This window comes from Dryobates pubescens, chromosome 31 (genome assembly GCF_014839835.1).
Source record: "Dryobates pubescens isolate bDryPub1 chromosome 31, bDryPub1.pri, whole genome shotgun sequence".
NCBI lineage: Eukaryota > Metazoa > Chordata > Aves > Piciformes > Picidae > Dryobates > Dryobates pubescens.
In genome coordinates, this window is record NC_071642.1 from 9,307,829 (window position 1) to 9,322,424 (window position 14,596).

A 14,596-nucleotide genomic window follows, 5' to 3' on the forward strand; every position below is an offset into this window, starting at 1 on the left:
GCCCCGCCGGCTACAGGGCTCGGAGCGAGGAGGAGGAGCGGGGGGGGGGGGGGGGGGGGGGGAGGACGCCGTCGGTGTTCCTCCCCACCCCGGGGCCTCTCTCCGCCCGGCGACGCCGCTGCCGGCCGGTCCTTGTTTCCCGGTGAAACAGGGGAAAACCGGGACGGGCGGCAATAAGTTAAAGAGGCGGCAGAAGTGGGGAGGCCAGGGGGCAAGGCTCCCCTCAAAAACCAGGAAAACAGCGGAAACAAGGGGAGGGGGGGGGGGGGGAAACACCAAAACACCAACCCCAAGCAATCCTGGAAGTGGAGAAACCGTCAAAGAGCTTTGGAATGGAGAGAGCTGGAGCCCGGGCAGAGCTCCTGGGAGAAGGAGGCTGATAAAAAAACCACAACCCACCCCAAAAAAAAAAAAAGCTTTGGGAAAGGGCAGGATTCAGCCGATGTAGCTTCCGGAACAAAAACCATTTGAGAGTGGAAAAATCTATTTAATATGAGAGGGGTTGGCTGGAGGGGAGCTGCCGAGGCAGCTGAGCCCGGCCCGGCTGAGCCCGGCCCGGCTGAGCCCGGCCCGGGGAGAAAAAGGGGAAAAAAATACTAAAAACAAAAAAGGAGAGGGAGACAAAAAAAAATTAAAAGAGGGGAAAAAAAACCCAAAACCCCAAAACCCGACCACCACAGCCCAAAAATTCCCAAAACCTCACAAAACAAAACCAAAAAGGTCAGCAGTGAAGGCGCCGGGTGCTGGGGTCCCGCCGGAGCCGTGGGGTCCCGCGGCGAGGTGGTTTTGCTGGAGGAAGCGGCGGCGCCGGGGGAGGTTGAAGAGCAGGAGAGGCAGATTTGGGCGCCCTCGGTGCCGGTGAAACGGGAATCGGGGAGCCGAGCGTCCCCGTGCGGGGCCGCGCTGGGAGCCGAGGGGGGGAGGTGTGGTGCTCCGTCCAGATTTGCCTTGTGCTTTGTGCCTGCGTGCGGCGGCCGCGCTCCGCACCCCCCAGCCCCCCCGGGGCACGGCGGGGGAGGCCGAAAATGGGGAGAAACCGGGAAAAGCAGGAAAGTCTTCACTTAGATGTTCAGGAAGCTGCCGGCGTCGCACGGGGCTCGGGTTCCGGGGGGGGGAGGGGGGAGAGCTGATCGCTTTGCAGCCCAAAAAAACACCCCAAAAAATAGCTGGAAAGAGGAGAAAAATGAAAGGGAAAAAAAAAGACAACCCCAAAAAGCAGAAAGGAAGGAGAAGGGCACAGACGAGAACGGACGTTGGTCCATTGCGCCCCCCCCGCCCCGGCTCCGTTGCTCTCCCCCCGCCCGGCTCCTCTTCCACCGGTGGCCGGCGTCGGCGCTGGCGGCTCGGCACGGCCACCGGACTCGGTGGCGGCGGGGGGCGCCGCGGCGGCACGGGCCGGGCTTTGGGAGCGGAGAGAGAATCCGGGCTGCTCCCCTCCCACCTCGTCCCCCCGAAAAACAGCGAGTCCTCGGGGTGCGGGGGGACGGTGGCAGGGGGGTGGCGGTGGTGCCTCGTCCCGAGTGTGAGCGCGGAGGAGGGAGGGACGCGGCGGCGTCGCGGTCGAGCCGGTTTCTCTCTCTCCGGTGGCGGCGCGGGAGGGTTGGGGATCCGGGGAACCCCTGTCCCCGTCGCAGTGGGGGAAGGGGGAATGAAGGGAGTCCGGGGGGGGGGGGAATTGGGATGAGAGGTGGTTTGGGGGGGGCCGGCGGCGGGGTTCAGGTCGAGGGAGGCTCAGTCGTCGTCCACGTCGTCGCCGTCGGAGTCGTCGCCGGCACCGCTGCCGCTGCCCGGTCCCGGGGGTCCGGCGCGCCGGTCGTAGAGCTTGTCCCGCTGACGCTCCTGGATGTCGCGCATCTCCTCGGCGTAGCGGCAGAAGGCGCCGCCGAACTTGGCCCAGGCCTTGTAAGGGACGGTGATGGCGTTGCGGTAGGACGGCTTCACCTCGCTCACCCGCAGGAAGACGCCGTACTTGTTGCAGCCCACGTCGAAGAAGAAGCGCTTGGAGTCCACGGTGATGGAGGTGCCCTCGGGCAGCTCCCCGTAGAGCCCCCCGCCGCCCGGCCCGCCGCCGCCGGGGCCGCCCAGCTCGTCCTCCTCGCCCCCGTAGTCGTCGATGAGCTTGGCCAAAGCGTCGCGGAATTCGATCAGGCCCTGGGCGGGCAGGGCGATGGTCTGACCGCTCTGCAGCCCGGGGGGGCCGCCCGGGAAGCCCCCCGGCCCGCCGGGCCCGCGGTTGACGGTCTGGCGGATGCGGAGGAAGCGCCCGCGCTGGTTCTCTTTCAGGTCCAGGTAGTATTTGCGGTTCTCCCGCACCAGGAACTCGCTCTTGAGGGCGCGGCGGGGGCCGGGGCCGGCGCCGTCCTCGCCGGGGGGCCCGGCGGCCTGGGCCAGCTGCTCGGGGCTGGAGGGGCCCAGCTGGGCGTAGTGCTCGATGAAGTCGCCCAGGTAGTCGCGGAACTCGGCGGCCACCGCCATGGAGAGCGTGAGGCGGCTCTTGGAGCCGCCCGCCCCCACCTCGGCGATCTTGAGGAAGCGGCCCTTGGCGTTCTGCTTCACGTCCAGGTAGAAGCGCTTGTTCTGGATGTCCAGGCGCTTCGAGGCCAGCTCCTGCGTCTCCTGCTCCGGGCCCGCCCCGCCGCCGGACCCCGCGCCGGACCCGGCCCCTCCGCCGCCGCTCCCCGCTCCGCCGCGGGCGGTGGCGAACCCGCCGCTGCCGCTGCCGCCGCGCTCGCTGCCGCTGTCCCCGTCCGCCATCTTGTCCGCCCGCCCCGCGCCGCCACGGACCTTCCGCGCGCGCCGCCCCGCTTCCGGCGCGCGGCCCCGCGCCCCGCCCCGCCCCTCTGCGACAGGGGTGACATCACCGCCGCACTACCGCCGCGCGCCGCCCCGCCCCGCCACGTGACGCGCAGCCCGGCCCCGCCCGCCGCGTCCCCGCGCGCCCTCTGCCGCCGGGGGCCCGCCCCCCCCGAGCGCCCATCAAGGCGGGCGGCGCCTCCCATTGGCCGCGGGGAGGAATGGGCGGGGAGAGTCCTCGAGCCCCGCCCCCTCCGTCGGAGCGGGTGTATGACGTCATGCGCTGACGTTATCGCAAGCATCGGCGGCAGGGGAGCTGCGCTGGGCATCCGGCAGCCTCCAGGCCCTTGGGGGGCTTCAGGGACCCCTTGAGAGCCTCGAGCAGCTCCCAAGCCTTGTGGCCACCTTCTGGAAGCCCCCGGAGACAGGCAGGGACCTCCGGGGCTCCACGGGGAACTTCTGAGGGCTCTCTAGGAACTCCTGCAGCCTCCAGGGACTCCCTGGGGACCTGCAGCACCTCCTGTGGCCTAAGGATGACCTCTAGGAACCTTCCGGCCTCCGTGGGGACTTTCTGGGAAACCTCTAGGAACCCTGCAGCCTACAGGGACTCCCTGGGGACCTGCAGCACCTCCTGGAGCTTCAGGATGATTTCTGGGGACCGTCTGGGGCTTATGGGAATCTTCTGGGGACCTCCAAGGGTCTGCAGTAGACAACCTAGAGCCTCCTGAGTCCTCCATGGAGCAGGGCCCCCAGGTTCCCTCTGAGGCACATGCTCAGGCAGGAACAGCCCATGGCTGGAGAAGCTCCAGCAGCTTTCATCTTCTCCAAGATGCAGCACCTTGGACAACTTCAGCCCTACAGGGAACCTATCTGAGGGACACTGCTGGATGGCTCCTGCCCCATGGAGGGCTGGCACTTATGGGGTGCCTTCACCTGGAAGCCCCCCAAGCCAAGCACAGGGATCACCCCTGGCCAGAAAGTTGGACCAGATGATCCTTGAGGTCCCTTCCAACCTGGTGTGTGGGTGCCACTGCTGCTGCCAGGGCCACCTGCAGAGTGCCAAGAGCCACTTCAGAGCCATGGGGATGCTGTGTCCAGGCAGCTGTCCCCATCAGTGAGGCCAAGGAGGGACCATGGGCAGAGCTGGTGGCTTCTGTGACCCTCTTCTGAGGGTCAATGCCTGCTTGGGAGTCACAGGAACCACCTGATGGACAGAACTCCACCACAACCTGGATGGGGTGGGCCCTGGGTGCTGGATGGGGTGGAAGGTGGCCATGGGAGGTCTCATCTGAGCAGTGCTCTCACCTGCAATGGTGATATGGAGGTGGAAGACAAGGGGCAAAGGGCATGAGGCTGCCTGGACTCGGGGGTGGGCAGCACCTTGGCCATGTGCCGAGGCTACCCTGGAGGATTCTGTCCCCCTTGTGACCTCCCCTGGGTGTAGAGCTGGGGATGGGGCACAGCCCAGACCTCCATTTGTGGTGACTCCTCCTGTGCAGTGTTCTCCTGGGGTTCTTCCCCTGGTGGGTGGGGGCTTGCTTTGAGGAGGGGGTTGCCCAGGGGACTTCTGGAATTCCCCAACCAGGGAGACCCTCAGCCCCCCCCCACCTTTCCCAGAACCCTGCTGAGAATGGGAAGTCAGTGAAGGTGGGGTCCCCCCACCCCAAATGCTGCTCCAAGGTCACAAGCACCTCCAGCCCTCCCCATGTTCCCCCTCCCAGGTCCCCTCCCCACTCACAATGACACCAAGAGCTCTAAGTGCACCCCCAGGGGTGGCCCCTCAGCCCCTGCTGCGCCATGGGCACTGTCCTCCCACTGCAGACACAGTCGGGGTCTCCACACACAAACTCTTTATGGGCAGCACAAACGGTTGGGGTGAGGGTGGCTCAGCTCAGCCCAGGAGATGCCCAGTTGATGCTGGGGGGGGGTTGGTGTGGCCCATGAGACCTCCCCCCCAAAACTGTGTGTGCTGGGGGGGGCCTCAGTGGGGCAGTTCGTGGGGGATGAGCTTGTAGTGGGCACCGCAGGATGGGCAGCGCTGAGCCTCCCCCTTGTGCAGCCAGAACCAGACGACGCAGCTGTTGTCCTCTTCACCTGGGGGGGAGGAAGAGGAGGGTGGCACACAGGGACAGACAGAGGGATGGGCAGAGGGAGGGGAGGGTTCTACTCGGGGGGGGGTCACTCACAGACACAGCCCACGATGCGCTTGTTGCTGATGGAGGGGACGAGGTTGGGATCTTCCTTGGTCCCTGCGTAGCGCTTGGGCCGGAACATGCTGTAGGGGTCCTGTGGCAGGGGGGAAAGGAGGAAGTCTGGAAGGGGCACCTCCAGACCCTGACCTCTCCCCAGCAGAAACCACCCGTCCCCCTCCACACCCTAACTCTCCCTCACCGAGGGCACCTTGCCCCGAGACCACCCCCCGCCACACCCTGGGGGTCACCCTGAGCCCAGCTCCCCCATAACAGCCCCCACACACCATTCCCTGCCCCCCCACTGGGTGACGCCCCCAGGCCGCGCCGTGCCCCCCCCAGCACTCACCAGGCCCTTGTTCATGGCCTCCATCACCTTCCGCTCCAGCCCCGTCGCCTGCTCCTCATCGCTGGCCAGGCCGCCTGCGGGACACCGCCGTCAAACCGGAAGGCCGCGGCCCGCCCTACCCGAGCCCCGTTCCCCGCCCCTCCCCCCCCCCGGGTCCTCCCCAGCTCACCGGGCACGGCGAGGTGCCGGGCGGGCACGCTGCGGGAGCAGGCGGCGGGCAGCAGGCGCAGGGCTGCGCTCATCCGCAGTAACCTTGAGGCCATGGCGGCGGCGGCAGACAGCAGCACTTCCGGTCCCGGGGCGGAAGGGGCGGGGCAACAGGAGGGGCGGTCCCCCGAGGCGGGGGCGAGCCAAAACCAAAGCCCCGCCCCTATCGGCAGGCCCCGCCTCTCAATCTGCCGCCCCGCCCACGCGCGGCTCCCTCGGAGCTGGGAGGGGCCCGGGGGGCTGCCCCCGCGGGGCACTGGCGGTGTCCCCGCGGCCGCGGGGCCAAGGCACAGCCCCGGGGCGATGCGGACAGGCCCCGGGACACGCAGGGACACCTCTGCGGGGCACAGTGCCCCTGGGGTCACGGCGATGCACACCCCCGGGGCACAAGGTGTCCCCTGGGGACAGGGACAGCCCGGGGGGGGGGGACAGGGACACCGCCCAGGGGATGGGGACATCGCCAGGGCCACAGGGACGACCCCGGAGTCGTGAGGGAAGGACAGCAGCAGAGGGACAGGGACAGATGTTCCTGGGGCTTGGGGACAAGGCCACGACAGGGCACTGGAGACAGATGGGGACAGAAGACCGCGGGGATGGGGGCAACCCCAGGGGGACGAGGACGCCCCCGCGGGTGGCAGGAAGGATGTCTGCGGCGTCACGGGGACAGGGAGTGCTCCACGTCCCCTGCCCCTCAGTCCCCACCCCTCCCGCAGCCTTCCCCTCACCCCCTTGAGCTCGCCGCTCATTACCTCCCCCAGCGCTAATTGCTTCCCGCTAACAGCTGCTTCTAACCCCGCACGGGGCAGCGGGGCAGGGGGGGATCATCACCCCCCAGCTACTCCTGCCGTTGGGGGCAGACACCAAACCCAACCTTTTTAACCCGGTCTGAAGGCCGGCACCGATTTGGGACTCCCCCTGGTGCTGGCATGGTGCCAGGTGGGCACCCATGGGCGTTGCAGAGAGGGTGGCTGGCAGCCCACCCTTGGCACCTCCAACCTGCTTCGTCTTGGGGGGGGGAGGGGAGGGGGGCGACGTAAGGAAGAAAGGAAAGCAGCCAAGATCGACCCCCCACCACCACCCCACCCCCGGCAGTGGGGGGGGGGGGGGGCCGCGGGTGCGTGCCAAGGGAGGAGGGCAGGACGGACAGACTGACGGACGGCGCAGTCTGGCCCTGCCACACAGCCCCAGTCAGCACCTCGCCCTCACCCGGGGTGCCCTGCTCTGGCTCTGGGGGGGGCTGAGGGGGACACCCCGAGCCTGTCCCCCCCCCCCGAGCCATGGGCATGCAGGGCATGGAGCTGTGCGCCGTGGCCGTGGTCATCCTGCTCTTCATCGCCGTCCTCAAGCAGTTTGGCATCCTGGAGCCCATCTCGGCCGAAGGTACCCCCCCGCCCCCCACCCCCTCCCCTGCATTAATTGCTCCTTAATTTATTTCTCCCAAGTCCCCCTCCCCTTTCCCCCCATCGCATCTTGGGGTCCCCCCATCCTTTCCCCTCTCCCCCCCCAAGGTAAAGGACCCCTTGGCCTGTCAGTGATGCCCATGGGGTGAAACCCACTGGTTTTGGGGGGCACCCCCGCTGAGGAGGCTTTGGGGGTGCAGGGGAAGCGGGCAGCCCCCCTACACCTCCATCCCTTGCTGCATCATGGCCCAGCCTTGCTCTGACCTTCCCCAAGGGGTTGCTCCAGCTCCAGCCCCCCCCCCCCCGCCAAGTCCCCCATGGAGGACGTGCTAGGACCCCCCCCAGTCCACACCGACCTAGAAAACCTCCCCTGAGGGGTGAGGCTGCCCCCTCCCCCCCCGTCCCTCTTAACCCCAGAGACCCCCCACAGACAGGACAACAGGGACCCTCCAGCCCACAGTGAGTCCCCCAAACCTCCCCGAGGAGGGACACTGGGGGCTGTTGAGCCTGGGGTAACCCCCAAAACCCTCCTGGGGGGCAAGGCTGGGGGGTCTCTGAGCCTTCACTGACCTCCAAAACCCTTCTGAGGTGGGACACTGGGGACCCCCAATGCTCCAACAACCCCAAAACGCTCTTGAGATGCAACACCAGGGAGACTCCACGCCCCATCCACCCCCAAACCAGGCATGCTGGAGACCCCCCAGTAACTCCACCGACCCCTCACATCCCCTGAGATGTGACATCAGGAACCCCCAACCCCTTTCCCACTCCCCAAACGCTCCCGGGATGGGACACCGGGGCCCCCCGGCCCCACCCCAGCTCGGTGGGCAGGGGCTCAGCGCTGCCACTTCACCCCCACCTCTAGCCCAGCTCAGCAGGGACCTGGGGGTCGCCCCTGCCCCCGGCACCTCGAAATTTTCCAGGGAGTCCCTACCCCTGCGGTACGGCGCAGCCTCTCCCCAACTCCAGCTTTCCCCTCCCGCGGTTCCGCTGCCCCGGCCAGGCGCGGCGCGGGTCCCCGGGGGCTCCCCGAGCTGCAATTATTAATGAGGCATCATTTATTAATCACCTTCCGCCGGGCCGGGCGCGGCTGGAAGCAGCGGGAGCGGGGCTGGGGTGAGAAGCGGCTGCGGGATGCTCCGCGCCCCGGGGATGCTCCGCGCCCCGGGGATGCGCTGCCGGCTCCAGCGGCTCTCGGGGAACCCCTCCGGGTCGGCGCCTGTAAACCTTGGGCTGTGGACCCCCCCGCGGTCCCCCCTGCCCCGACACCAGGGGAATCGGGGGGCTGCCACCGGCTTGCGGGGGCAGTCGGTCTGAAGCAGGGCGGGGATGCAAAGCGGGGATGCACAGCGGGAAGGCTCCCGGGGCGAGGCTGCCGGCGGACCCCCGGCCGCCCGTCCCGGCAGACGGCGGCGAGGCGGAGCTGGAGCTGTGCACCGTGCGGCACCAACCCGAGGCGCTGGAGAGGCTGCTGGCGCGGACCAAGTTCAGCAAGCAGGAGCTGCAGGCTCTCTACCGCGGCTTCAAGAACGTGAGTCTGGGGGCGTCCCCAGCCCGGCCCCCACCGCAGGGCTGGCGTTTGGGGGTCACCGGTGCCCACCTCCTCCCCAGGAGTGTCCCAGCGGGCTGGTGGATGAGGAGACCTTCAAGCTCATCTACTCGCAGTTCTTCCCCCAGGGAGGTGAGCTGGGGGGGGACCCCCAAGGGCTGCAGGGGGGCTGCAGCCACCAAGAGCCCCAAATCCTGCTGCTGGTGCATGCCAGGGCCCGAGCTTCACCAGCTGCTGATGCCCCCACAGATGCCAGCACCTACGCGAGCTTCGTGTTCGATGCCTTCGACGCCGACGGCAACGGCGCCCTCTGCTTCCAGGTGAGCTTCCCGGTGCCACGGCTGTGCCAGGAGAAGCCAGCCTGGTACTGCATCCACACTGGGAAGAGCCACACTGGCACCACGGCCATGCCAGGAAGAGCCAGCCTGGCATCGTGTCTGTGCTGGGAGGAGCCATCGTGGCCCCTTGTGCACACTGGGGAGAGCCATCCCAGCACCTTGCCCATACCAGGAGGAGCTATCCTGGCACCGTATTCACACCGGGAGGAGCCATCCCGGCACCACGTCCATGGCAGTAGAAGCCATCCTGGCACCGCACTGATGCCAGGAAGAGCTGTGCCAGCCCCAAGCTGCTGGAGCTGCCGGCCGGTGCCCGGGGCCGTGATTCATCAGCTCTCCCTCCCTGCCCACGTGTGCCCAGGGACAAAACTCGGCGCAGCAGCCAGGGCCCCACAGCGGCCTCGGCGGCGCTGGGAGCGTGCTGGGCACTGCGGCACAGGGAGGGGGCTGGCAGGGTGGGCTGGCACCGAGCAGCCGCAGGGATTAAAAATAGCCACGAGGCGGAACAGGACCAGGATCAATAGGGAGCCAAATGCACCCCCCAGGCATCCCGGGATCGATGGCAGCACTGCGGTGTCGGGGGGGGGGGGGCCGAGAGCCTGGCACGGGGGAGGGGCACTCTGCGGGGCCTGGGGGTGCCAGGGCAGTGCCCCCGCTGATGGGCAGGGTTCCTCTGGCAGGATTTCGCCGTGGGGCTCTCTGTCCTGCTGCGGGGCACGGTGCAGCAGAAGCTGAGGTGGACGTTCGACCTCTACGACCTCAACAAGGACGGCTGCATCACCAAGGAGGTGACAGGGGGACGGCCACGGCGCCAGCAGGGGGCAGGCACCGCTGGGGACACCCCCAGAGGGCTGAGGGTGGCAGGAACAGGCGCTGGAGGAGCACAGTGCCCTCATTTGGGTGTTTCTTGTCACCCTGCCCCCTCTGTCCCCTCCCAGGAGATGCTGGAGATGATGAAGTCCATCTACAGCCTGATGGGACGCTGCACCCATCCCCCGCTGAGGGACAGCGCCCCTGCTGAGCACGTGGACCTCTTCTTCCAGGTGAGACCATCCTGCCTCAGCCACCAACCCCACCCCGTGCCCCCAGCTGGGGCTGCCACCGCCGCTGGGGACAGCCCTGCTGAGCCCCTGCTGTGCCCTCACAGAAAATGGACAGGAATGGAGACGGTGTGGTGACCTTCGAGGAGTTCCTGGACACGTGTCAGAAGGTGAAGAACTCTGGGTGGGCTCTGGCATCACCACCAGCCTCCTCCTCCTCTTCGCTGCCAGGCCTCCCAGCCCCAGACATCACCCCACATGTTCTGCTTCCCACCACAAACTGACAGCCTGGGGGGTCAGGGGGATGACAGCTCGGGGTGCGCAGTTGGGATGGGAAGAGAGGGACCTGGGGCTCTGACCTCTCCCTTCCACCCCGTTCCAGGACCAGGACATCATGAGGTCCATGAAGATCTTCGAGAACGCCATCTAGGACCCGGGAGCAGCCACTCGGCCCTGCCAGCAGCCCAGGGCAGCCTTTTTTCTACTGTTTCAGATGAAGCAAAGAGGTTAAAAGCAAGAACAGAACCTGGTGGCTGACAGCACTCCAGCGCCACCAGACCACAGCAGCTGCAGATGCCTTTGCCAGCTGAGCCCTCCCCAGCACGGCACCTGGCACTGCCCACCCCAGCGGCTGGACCCGTCTCGGGGGGGGCACAGCCCGCGGCCAGCGAGGGTCCCCCTGCCGCGGGTGGTGGAGGAGCCCTCACACAGCACAGCCCCCCCCGCAGGGCGCAACTCTCCAGGGAGGGGGTTTCTATAGCACGGCCCCCAGAGGGTGGCTCCCAAAGCACACGACCCCCTTCTCCCCTTCTCCCGCCCCACGCAGCGCTTGAGGGGAGCCCGAGCGAGGGAGGAGCTGCTCCCGCCCCGCAGCGCTACCAGGACACAGCGGTTTATTTTCTAAATAAAGCGAAGAACGATGATTTAGGGGGGGGGAAGTGCTGCCCCGGGAGCCGGGGGGGGCGCGGCGGCCACGCACAGCCCCCCGCGGGTGACCCTGCGCCCCGGGCGGCGGTGCCGCGGGCGGCTTCGCGCGGCCGAGGCGCGGCCCTGGGCTGCGCTTTCCCCTCACGCCCAGGCCGACGAGGCCAGGCCGCGCCTCAGCCGGGCCCCGGCCACCGGCCTCGGCGCGGCCCCCTCCCCCGCAGCCGCCCGTTGCCGGCTCACTCACGGCGCGTTTCCATGCGACAAAGGGGAGAGCCGCCCGCCCGGGCCCGGCTCGGTGCCGGCAGGCGGCTCCGCCGGGCCCGGCCCCGGCGCTGTCACGGCGGCCGCCGCCCGTCGCCTGGCAACGCCGCTGGTGCGCCCCCTAGCGGCCGGGAGGCCGGGTCGAGCGCCGCCGGCTCTCATTGGCGGTGCTGCCGGCGCGCCCCCCTCCCCCTCCCGAGTTCTTATTGGTCAGCTCGGGAGAGGGGGCGGGGCCTCGGAGCGGGGACCTTCACGCGAGGGACAGGGGGTCAGCGCGTGCCGACGGGGGAGGGACCCTGTGGCGCGTGACGTAGGTGGCCCCCGGGGGTCCCCTGAGACCTCCCCCCGGGATCGGGCTGAGCGGGTAAGGGGTGGGAGCGACCCTCTGGGACCGCGGGGAGCGCTGGGATGGGGCTGAGCGGGAATCGGGCAGGGGGCATCTGTGTCAGGGAGATCCCCGGCGAAAGGGTTGAGCGGGATTGGGATCGGGAGAGATCCCCTGGGAGCAAAGCGGAGCAGGACCAGTGAGCGATCCCCTGGGATCGGGATGAGCAGGATCTGAGGGTTCCCCTGGGACCTGGGCTGGTGCAGGGGATCCTTGCGTTCAGGGCTGTGCAGGTACAGGATCAGGGGTAGGGGGGTCAGGGATTCCCCAGGATTAGGGCTGTCCAGGACCACGAGAGGGAATCCTGCAGCGATATCCACTGCGCAGGACTGGGAGGATCCCCCTGGATCTAGACTGTGTGGGATCAGGGGAACTGCTCCCCTTCCGGCGTACCAGTAGATCCCCCCCGTCCCCACACCGGTTCCGTGCTGGGGTCCATTCCCTGCTGTGAGATTTTGCAGCCGCTCCGGGGATCTGCGCTGTGCTGGATCTGGCCGCACCCAGGAGGGATCCACTGCCCCAAGCCTTTCCTTTCTGGGGCCCCATCCCCCTTCCCTCCCGCCCTGCCCCCTGCTATGCGGGGATCTACTGTGCCTCCATCAGGGCCCCCAGTGATGGGATCCCCCCAGCCTCCGGGGTACCTCCCGTGCCCACTCCCCCTCTCCCCAAGGCCCTGCGCAGAATGCGGCCCCTCCTCGCCCCCCCAGGGGGGGCTCAAGTCCGCAGGGATCCCATGGAAGAGGTTCCGGTAGGGCTGTGCTGGAGGCGGGATCCACCCCGGCCGGGATCCCGAGGCTGTGGCGCCCGCAGGTGGCAGATGCGGCGGCCCGGGGCCATGCGGCTGGTGCGGTTCCTGCGGGCCGGGGGCAGCGAGCCCCGGCTGGGGCTGGAGGAGGCTCCCGGGGGCCCCCTGGTGGATCTGAGCGCGGCCGACCCGGCGCTGCCCGGCTCCATGCGCTGCTTCCTGGAGAGCGGCCCGCGGGGCCTGGCCAGCGCGCAGAGGTGGGTGCTGTCCCCACGCGGGGTGGTGACCCCACGGCAGCTGGTGTCCCCACGCCGGCTGTCCCCCTTGGGGGTGCCGCCGCTCTAGGTGACCCCACGGCAGCTGGTGTCCCCACGCCGGGCGTCCCCCTTGGGGGTGCCGCCGCTCTAGGTGACCCCACGGCAGCTGGTGTCCCCACGCCGGCTGTCCCCCTTGGGGGTGCCGCCGCTCTAGGTGACCCCACGGAAGCTGTTGTCCCCACGCCGGGTGTCCCCCTTGGGGGTGCCGCCGCTCTAGGTGACCCCACGGGAGCTGTTGTCCCCACGCCGGGTGTCCCCCTTGGGGGTGCCGCCGCTCTAGGTGACCCCACGGCAGCTGGTGTCCCCACGCCGGCTGTCCCCCTTGGGGGTGCCGCCGCTCTAGGTGACCCCACGGGGGGGGGGTTGTGTGTCTCCACGCTGGGCGTCCCCACGGTGTCCACGCGTGGCCCGGTGCTGAGCCGCGGCGGCCCCGCAGGGCGCTGGAGTCCGGGCAGCACCGGGTGGCGCGGAGCTCGGTGCGGCTGCTGGCGCCCATCGGGGACCCGCAGAAGGTGATCTGCGTGGGGCTCAACTACCGCGACCACTGCCTGGAGCAGGGCGCCAAGGTGCCCAAGTACCCAATCATCTTCAACAAGTTCCCCAGCGCCATCACCGGCCCCTTCGACGACATCGTGCTGCCCCCGGACAGCAACGTGAGCCCCTGCCCCCGGCCCCTGCCCCCGCGCCCCCACCGCGGGGCGCAGCCCCTCCACACCTCCCCCTCCCCTTTCTGTCCTTCCCCCCCAGGAGGTGGACTGGGAGGCGGAGCTGGCCGCCGTCATTGGGAAGCCAGGACATAACATCGAGGTAACCCCCCCACACGCTCCCCCTCAAGGTGGGTCTGGGGTCTGCCTGTCCCCGCCTCTATCATCCCTCCCCGTCCCCAGGAGGCGGCAGCCATGGACCACGTCGTGGGCTTCACGGTGGCCAACGACGTCAGCGCCCGGGACTGGCAGCTACGGAACGGGAGGCAGTGGCTGCTGGGGAAAACCTTCGACACCTTCTGCCCCCTGGGGCCCGCTCTGGTCACCAAAGAGGCAGTGACAGGTGGGGACATAACAGAGACAGGGGTGGGAGAGTGAGAGGGCAAAGGCAGGACAGGGAGAGCAAGAGAAGGGGGAAGGGGCAGCAAGAGAAGGGGGAAGGGGCAGGGACAGGGTGGAAACAGGTTGGGGAGAAAAGGGGCACAAGACAGGGTATGGAGACAGGACAGTGAGGGGAGGGGGACAGGGCAGGGACAGCAGCAGAACAGGGATGGGACAGGGACAAGCCACTAAGGGGACAAGGACAAAAGACAGCAACAGAGCACAGATGGGACAGGGACAGCAACAGAACAGGGATGGGACAGGGACAGAATGGGGCCACAGGGACAAGGCAGTGAGGGGATGGGGCCAGGAGTGCTGCAGGAGGTGGCACACAGCCCCTCTGGTCCCTCAAAGGGGGTGGTGACCGTGGTGGGGGTCCCTCAGGCCTGTCCCCACGTCCCCCTGCCCCGCTGTGAGGTGTCCCTGTGTGTCCCCAGATGTGCACCGCCTGGGCATCCGCTGCAGGGTCAATGGGCAGCTGATGCAGGACAGCAGCACGCAGCAGCTCATCTTCCCCCTCCCCCACCTCATTGCCTGGGTCTCCAGGTGAGCACTGGGCTGGGGGCTGCTGACACTGGGGGGCTGCTGACACTGGGGGGCTGGGGGCTGCTGACACTGGGGGGCTGGGGGGAGGTTGGGTTGCTGCTGCTACCTGCCCTATCCACCCAGGTTCACCACCCTGCTCCCCGGTGACATCCTGCTGACAGGAACCCCTGCAGGGGTGGGCTTCTTCCGGAAGCCCCCCGTGTTCCTTCAGGTGAGGGGCAGGCAGAGCCTGGAATGGGGCTGGGGGGCAGAGTGGGGGCCCTGGGGGGCAAGGTGGGGGCTAGCAGCATGTCCCTGTGCCTTGCAGAGGGGAGATGAGGTGCAGTGTGAGATCGAGGAGCTGGGTGCCATCTGCAACAGGGTGGCCTGAGGACGGCGATGCCGAAAGTCACCTGGAGTGCAGCCCCCCCCCCTCCACCCAAAACTCTTCCCCCACCCCCACCCCGGGGGTTCAATAAAGGCAGG

General features: G+C 68.4%; 4 protein-coding genes across 12 annotated transcripts; 2 read left to right on the forward strand and 2 right to left on the reverse strand.

Moving 5' to 3' along the window:
* Positions 1 to 1,683: 1,683 nt before the first annotated feature.
* PURB (purine rich element binding protein B) lies at positions 1,684 to 2,786 on the reverse strand. The gene has a single exon (XM_054175058.1). The coding sequence runs from the start codon at positions 2,752 to 2,754 to the stop codon at positions 1,732 to 1,734; it is 1,023 nt and encodes a 340-aa protein (XP_054031033.1). The 5' UTR covers positions 2,755 to 2,786; the 3' UTR covers positions 1,684 to 1,731.
* Positions 2,787 to 4,626: 1,840 nt separating this feature from the next.
* LOC104305634 (cytochrome c oxidase subunit 5B, mitochondrial) lies at positions 4,627 to 5,635 on the reverse strand. The gene is made up of 4 exons (XM_054175065.1): positions 5,501 to 5,635; positions 5,332 to 5,405; positions 4,980 to 5,079; positions 4,627 to 4,887 (listed from the first exon to the last, which is right to left on the reverse strand). Exons 1-4 carry the CDS (start codon positions 5,592 to 5,594, stop codon positions 4,775 to 4,777), a joined length of 381 nt encoding a protein of 126 aa, XP_054031040.1. The 5' UTR covers positions 5,595 to 5,635; the 3' UTR covers positions 4,627 to 4,774.
* Positions 5,636 to 6,815: 1,180 nt separating this feature from the next.
* On the forward strand, positions 6,816 to 10,491 carry KCNIP3 (potassium voltage-gated channel interacting protein 3). 9 transcript variants are annotated; one of them, XM_054175055.1, is made up of 8 exons: positions 6,816 to 6,918; positions 8,345 to 8,469; positions 8,550 to 8,619; positions 8,737 to 8,807; positions 9,506 to 9,613; positions 9,764 to 9,868; positions 9,973 to 10,035; positions 10,248 to 10,491. In XM_054175055.1, the coding sequence occupies exons 1-8, from the start codon at positions 6,816 to 6,818 to the stop codon at positions 10,293 to 10,295; spliced, it is 693 nt and encodes a 230-aa protein (XP_054031030.1). In that variant the 3' UTR covers positions 10,296 to 10,491. The 9 variants fall into 9 exon arrangements, with proteins under 9 accessions (XP_054031030.1, XP_054031029.1, XP_054031028.1 ...); XM_054175054.1 differs by having other exon boundaries at positions 9,764 to 10,035; XM_054175053.1 differs by lacking the exon at positions 6,816 to 6,918 and having other exon boundaries at positions 8,243 to 8,619; positions 9,764 to 10,035.
* Positions 10,492 to 11,292: 801 nt separating this feature from the next.
* Positions 11,293 to 14,536, forward strand: LOC104305636 (fumarylacetoacetate hydrolase domain-containing protein 2). Its single transcript, XM_054175072.1, has 8 exons — positions 11,293 to 11,417; positions 12,249 to 12,440; positions 12,937 to 13,153; positions 13,248 to 13,307; positions 13,388 to 13,547; positions 14,023 to 14,131; positions 14,255 to 14,342; positions 14,439 to 14,536. Exons 2-8 carry the CDS (start codon positions 12,256 to 12,258, stop codon positions 14,499 to 14,501), a joined length of 882 nt encoding a protein of 293 aa, XP_054031047.1. The 5' UTR covers positions 11,293 to 11,417; positions 12,249 to 12,255; the 3' UTR covers positions 14,502 to 14,536.
* Positions 14,537 to 14,596: the final 60 nt, after the last annotated feature.